This window comes from Quercus robur, chromosome 5, assembly GCF_932294415.1.
Source record: "Quercus robur chromosome 5, dhQueRobu3.1, whole genome shotgun sequence".
In the NCBI taxonomy this organism is placed as follows: Eukaryota; Viridiplantae; Streptophyta; class Magnoliopsida; order Fagales; family Fagaceae; genus Quercus; species Quercus robur.
In genome coordinates, this window is record NC_065538.1 from 44,900,967 (window position 1) to 44,907,523 (window position 6,557).

The 6,557-nt window shown below is 46.2% G+C and overlaps 1 protein-coding gene across 1 annotated transcript; it reads left to right on the top strand.

Annotated features, from left to right (window-relative positions):
- The first annotated feature begins 4,402 nt into the window (after positions 1-4,402).
- Positions 4,403-5,641, top strand: LOC126728233 (uncharacterized). Its single transcript, XM_050434095.1, has 2 exons — positions 4,403-4,890; positions 4,936-5,641. Exons 1-2 carry the CDS (start codon positions 4,403-4,405, stop codon positions 5,639-5,641), a joined length of 1,194 nt encoding a protein of 397 aa, XP_050290052.1.
- Positions 5,642-6,557: the final 916 nt, after the last annotated feature.

Genomic DNA, 6,557 nt, shown 5'->3' on the forward strand with positions numbered 1-6,557 from the left:
AAAATCGCGCCAACAGCAGTAACTAAATGCGAACATGCAAGCAGTAAATACACAACATGCTACAATTAAATGCATGATTTTAGTGCACATGAAAGCCAAATATAATATAGTACAGTCGTTGAAATTTTGAAGACGAAACATACTAAAAAAAACTACATCTTTGGCACAGAAAAAATTGACGAGAAAGAGAGAGTAGTGAAAGATGCATTTGAATTCGAATTTATGCATGACACGCATAGGTGGTCCATTTTTTTATCACTTTCAAACCCTATAAAGGGTCATTTGGAAGAAGGAAAAAGAAAAACACCCTATGATGGGCTTGGTGTCCTCCCATAAGACTTTCCCATTTCCAATCCAAGAATTGGAATTCTGCAGATGTAATGCTGTTGGAAATTATATTACTAGATGTTCCTTAATTTCTTTCGTCATTCCAAACAATTTTTAAGAGGAACTTACTCCTTGAAAGCTCTTTTTCATATATCCAAGTATTTGAATGACCTCTTTATATTCTCCTAAACGAATTCTGGCTTTGGTCAAGAAAATTAGTGTTTTATAAAAAGTATTCTAAGAGTCTTATATTACATCAAGGTATGACATTCACCTTATATTATGTTTATGTGGCTCGGGTTTTGGTCGTGATAGTTTTAGAATAATTTGTGTATGTAAATTGAGTGTAAACCTATGGAGAGTAAATAGAGCGTCATGTCATTTAATTTTATTTATTTTTAATAGATTATGTAATCCTATGGAATCGCATCTCAAGGCTACTCATAGGATAATGAAAAATGTTAAAGGGTTACCTGACAAGGGTCGTCTCTTTCTAGCAAATTTGAATTACAGTTGAAAGCATTTTGTGATGCAGATTGAATTGGATGCCCAAATACATTAAGGTCATTAATTGGTCACTGTGTTTATCTCGTTAATTCTTTAATATCATGGAGGTCAAAGAAGCAGAATATAGTTTTCAGAAGCTCAGCTGAGGCAACGTATCAAACTATGGCTGATGGGAATGACGATGCTACATCCCACTGACGAAGATAACATTAATGACGAAGGAAGCATCCTTGATGAAGTCATCAGGAACAACGAAGAAAGCTATCATCACTGACGAAGGCAGGGAGTCATTTAATGCAGTCAATCAATGACCTGAGCAGTTACGAAATCAACCAAGCAGACCGTTAGGAACTTCTTAAAAGTCTCATTACTGGACCAGAGGCGTTACTTGAGAAAGCATTAACAACCCCAACGGCTAGCCCCTAAGGCCGCAGGTATAAAGCTCTCATACAGTCAATAGAAGGTACGGATATACACTGACACTTTGAGAGCATATTCTGATTCTTTACTTTGTTTGGTCATTATCCTAACTTTGGCATCGGAGACGTTGTGGTAGGCACCACACCGGTGACCCTCATCGAGCATACCCTCACACACCGCAAGGGATTCCATCTGCCCATTCTTACTGACGAGTTTGTGTTTCATCAGTTTAGCGCCGTCTGTGGGGAACGAGTTTTCAAATTCATATTTGAAAACGTAGTTTCCATTAATTCTCTACATCCAGATGGAATCCAACCCAGATTCAGCAGCCTTGGCCCAACAAGTTCAAGCCCTTGCAGCCACCATTGAAGAACTTACCAAACAAAACCAGGAGATGAAGCTACAACTCTAGCAGGTTCAACAGGTTCAACAGGACGAAAGCCGGTCCAAGGGTAACCTGGAGGGAGAAGGGGATAGCCACAGGAGAGGTACCCCCCAAAGGCCAGCTACCCCGGACGAACAGAACTCAGATCTTCTTCGAGAAATGAGGAAAGAGATGGACGAACTAAGGAGCGCCATCAAAGAGAAGACGGATCGGAGTGTGGACAAAATGGTAAGGGCTACGGATTCACCCTTCACCGCAGCGGTACTTGAATGCCCCGTGCCGTCAAAGTTCCGTTTACCTCAACTAGAGCCATTCGACGGACTCAAGGACCCTCAGGATCATCTTAACACCTTTAAGACGACTCTGGGTTTTCAACAACCACCTGACGAGATACTGTGTCGTTCCTTCCCAACCACTCTCAAAGGAGCTGCAAGAGAATGGTTCACGAAGTTGCGGACCTCGTCCATAGACAACTTCGAGCAATTACGCAGTGCCTTCTTACGCCATTTCATAGGGGGGCAACTTCCAAAAAGGCCGGTAGACTACTTGCTTACCGTAAAGCAGGGAGAGAAGGAAACTCTGAGGTTATATGTCAAACGATTCACCCGGGAGACTTTGGAGGTGGACAAAGCCGATGACAAGGTGCAGCTGACGACCTTCAAAGCAGGGCTGAGGTCCAGAGATCTTGTGGCCTCCCTCGCTAAGAATCCACCAAAAACGATGACAGAAATGTTCCTGAAGGCACAGAAGTACATGAATGCTGAAGACGCTTTAGCTGTCATAAAGGATACCGAGAAGCCAGGTGACAAGGCAAAGAGGGAAGACGATCGCAGGGGGCAGAAGAGAGATTGACCAGATCGTCGAAACAACGACGGGAATAGGAGGAAAGATGATAAAAATCCTCGGACGGTAAGATTTACTCCTCCGGTCATGCCTGTTGAAAAGATTTTCACGCAAATCAAGGACGAGCATTATCTCAAATGGCCCAGACCATTGCACTCATCCCCTAATGTCCGCGACAAGAACAAGTACTGTCGGTTCCACAAGGATCACGGCCACAACACGGAAGATTGCAGGGACCTGAAGGAGCAGATAGAGGAGTTAATACGGAAAGGGAAGTTACAGAAATATGTGAAGAAAGGAGAATATAGCAAGTCCAGAAACGACGATAAAACCCAGCACGAATCATTCTCTCGGGGTGACGATCGTCCATCCCATCCTCCAAACAAGGTGATCGGCGAGATCAACACGATCACAGGAGGGCCGTTCTCAGGAGGGTCGTTTAAGTCACTCAAAAAGGCATACCAGAGACAAGTTAACAGCGTCCACACTGTACCCCCGTCCAAGCACCGACGAACATACGAAGACATGTCTTTCAATGAGGGAGATGCCATAGGAGTGAAGTAACCCCACAACGATCCCTTGGTCATAATGTTAAATATAGAAGGGTTCAATACCAAAAGGATCCTCGTCGATAATGGCAGCTCTGCGGACATCATCTACCTCCCAGCCTTCCAGCAGCTGAGACTAGATCCAAAAAGACTGCGCCCTTTTGACTCTCCACTCGTCAGCTTCAGTGGAGACAGGGTCTACCCCCGGGGTATAGTGACATTGACGATGACGGCGGGGACCCACCCAGTGCAGTTGACTCGGCAAGTAGATTTCCTGGTAGTGGATTGTCCCTCATCTTACAATGTCATCGTTGGAAGACCCACGCTCAATAAGTGGAAGACGGCAACGTCAACTTACTGTTTGAAGGTAAAATTCCCAACAGATAATGGTGTCGGTGAGGTGAAAGGAGATCAAGTCCTGGCAAGAGAATGCTACCAGGCCGTCCTGGCTGGGAAGGAGAACCATACGTGGATGATTGAGGAGAAGGAAGAAGACAGGATAGAGGCCCTGGAGACGGTGGAGTTGGTAGAAGGAGAGGCGAACAAGACAACTAAGATAGGAACGACGTTGAGCCCCGAGATGAGAACAAAACTTATAAAGTTCCTCAAAGAGAATCTGGACGTCTTCGCATGGAGTCACGAGGACATGCCGGGCATATCCCCAGAAGTCATCCAGCATAAGTTGAATGTGGACCCAAAACGGAAACCCATCCAGCAACAACAAAGAACCTTCGCTCCAGAACGAGACCAGGCAGTTGCAGAGGAAGTTACCAAACTCCTGATGGCAGGGTTCATCCGGGAGGTATATTATCCTGAATGGCTGGCAAATGTAGTCCTGGTGAAGAAAGCAAACGGGAAATGGAGGATGTGCGTAGACTTCACCGACTTGAACAAGGCATGCCCAAAGGACAGCTTCCCCCTGCCCAGGATAGACCAGCTCGTGGACTCCACAGCCGGACACAAATTACTGACATTCATGGACGCCTTCTCAGGATACAACCAAATAAGGATGGCTGAAGAAGACTAGGAGAAGACCGCCTTCGTCACAAGTCAAGGACTCTACTGTTACAGGGTGATGCCATTTGGGCTGAAGAATGCCGGGGCTACGTACCAGAGGTTGGTGAACAAAATGTTCAACCAACAAATTGGCAGGAACATGGAAGTGTACGTGGACGATATGCTCGTCAAGAGCAAAGAAGAGCTCGCACACCTGGACGGCCTGAAGGAGACATTTACAACCCTCAAAGCACACCAGATGAGATTGAATCCAAGTAAGTGTGTCTTTGGGGTTGCTTCGGGAAAATTCCTGGGATTCATGGTGTCCCAAAAAGGAATAGAAGCAAACCCAGAAAAAGTGCAAGCCATCATCGACATGACGTCCCCCAGGACCGTCAAGGAGGTTCAAAAACTCACAGGAAGAATTGCAGCTTTGAACAGGTTTGTTTCTAGGGCTACAGACAAATGCCCGCCCTTTTTTAAGACTCTGAAGCAGGCCTTTACCTGGACCGACGAATGCGAAGCTGCATTTCAAGAACTAAAGCGTTATTTGAGCAGCCCACCATTTCTAAGCCCGTCCAAAGAAGGAGAAAACCTATACTTATACCTGGCAGTGTCAGCCTCGGCAGTAAGTGCAGCCCTGATCAGAGAAGACAGCAATAAACAGCTACCGGTTTACTACGTCAGCCAAGCTTTCCAAGGAGCTGAGTCTAGGTACCCAAAGATCGAGAAGATCGCGTTCGCGCTGATAGTGGCTTCGCGCAAATTAAGGCAATACTTCCAGGCCAATCCCATTCTCGTAATGACGGACCAACCAATCAAGAAATCAATGAACAAGCCCGAAGCTGCAGGAAGAATGGTCCAGTGGGCGATTGAACTTAGTTAATTTGATATTGAATACCATCCTAGAACGGCGATCAAGGCGCAAGCACTGGCAGACTTCATCACAGAGTTCACTCTTCCAGACGAAGACATGATTACCAACGAGGTGGACAGATGGACAATACAAACTGATGGTTCGTCAGCTCAGAGGAAGGGGGGAGTAGGGGTCGTCATAACCACCCCCGACGGAGAAGTGCTGAAATACGGGGTCCAATTAAGATTCCCGGCCACCAACAACGAAGCTGAATACGAGGGGATACTGACGGGACTGAGGCTTGGAAGGGCACTCGGTGCTAAAAACTTGTTGATTCAAAGTGACTCAAAGCTAGTGATTGGAAAGATCAGGGGAGAATACGAAGCAAAGGAAGAAAGGATGCAGAAATACCTCAAGCTGACAAAACATCTGACTCAGGAGTTTGATGTAGTGGAGTTCATGCAGATCCCAAGGAGTCAGAACATGGGGGCTGACGAAGTCTCAAAACTAGCTTCATCAGAAGAAGGGAAACTTGTCACAGATCTGGCAATAGAGGTCCAAAAACACCCCAGCATTGAAGAAATTGCGACATTCACCATCCAGGGCATAGACAGCTGGATGATGCCCATAATATCCTATCTCCAGGACGGGCACCTCCCTCTTAGCACGGAGGAAGCTAAAAGATCAAGAAAAGGGCAGCCAGGTTCACGATCCTTAATGACGCCTTATACAAGAGAGGGTTCTCTATGCCTTACTTGAAGTGTGTCAACGAAGAAGAAGCTAGATACATCCTAGAAGAAATCCATGGAGGAATTTGCGGCGATCACGCTGGCCCCAGATCCCTGGCAAACAAAGTAATTCGAATAGGATATTTTTGGCCAACCATGCAGGTAGACGCAGCTGAGATCGTCAAGAGATGCGACAAGTGCCAGCGATATGGGAATGTGCAACGGCTTCCAGCAGAGAGATTGACGACTATAGCTTCTCCATGGCCGTTCGCACAATGGGGAATGGACATCGTCGGCCCGTTACCCCAAGGTAAAGGCCAGGTAAAGTTCCTGCTTGTTGCTATTGATTATTTCACAAAGTGGGTTGAAGCAGAGGCTCTTGCAACGATTACTGAGGCTCGAATCCGGAGCTTTGTGTGGAAGAACATAATCTGCAGGTTCGGGATTCCCTTGACGATCATATTTGATAATGGGAGGCAGTTCGACAGCCAAGGCTTCAGAGAATTCTGTTAAAACCTTGGAATCAAGAATCAGTTCTCGTCCCCGGGGCATCCCCAGGCAAACGGACAGACGGAAGTGACAAACAGGACGCTGCTCAAGATTATCAAAACCAGGCTGGACGAGGCGAAAGGTGCTTGGCTAGAAGAACTACATAGTGTCCTGTGGGCTTACAGAACAACAGCTAGAACCCCGATAGGAGAGACACCCTTCAGACTCACCTATGGCACAGAAGCGGTCATCCCAGTAGAAGTTGGGGTAACAAGCATCAGGCGAGGAGCTTTCAATGAAGAACTCAATGACAAGGAACTACGACTCAACCTGGACTGTCTGGACGAAGTAAGAGATAGCGCATCCAGGAAGATGACAAAGTATCAGAAAAAAATGACCGAGTACTACAACAAGAGGGTTAAACTTAGGCGACTGGACATAGGAGACCTCGTTCTACG

Excerpts from the sequence above, each read along its gene's own strand:
- LOC126728233 (XM_050434095.1), top strand. The coding sequence starts at position 4,403 with ATGACGTCCCCCAGGACCGTCAAGGAGGTTCAAAAACTCACAGGAAGA. Across the intron at positions 4,891-4,935 it reads GCTGCAGGAAGAATGGTCCA|AACGGCGATCAAGGCGCAAG; the intron begins GTGGGCGATTGA and ends ATACCATCCTAG.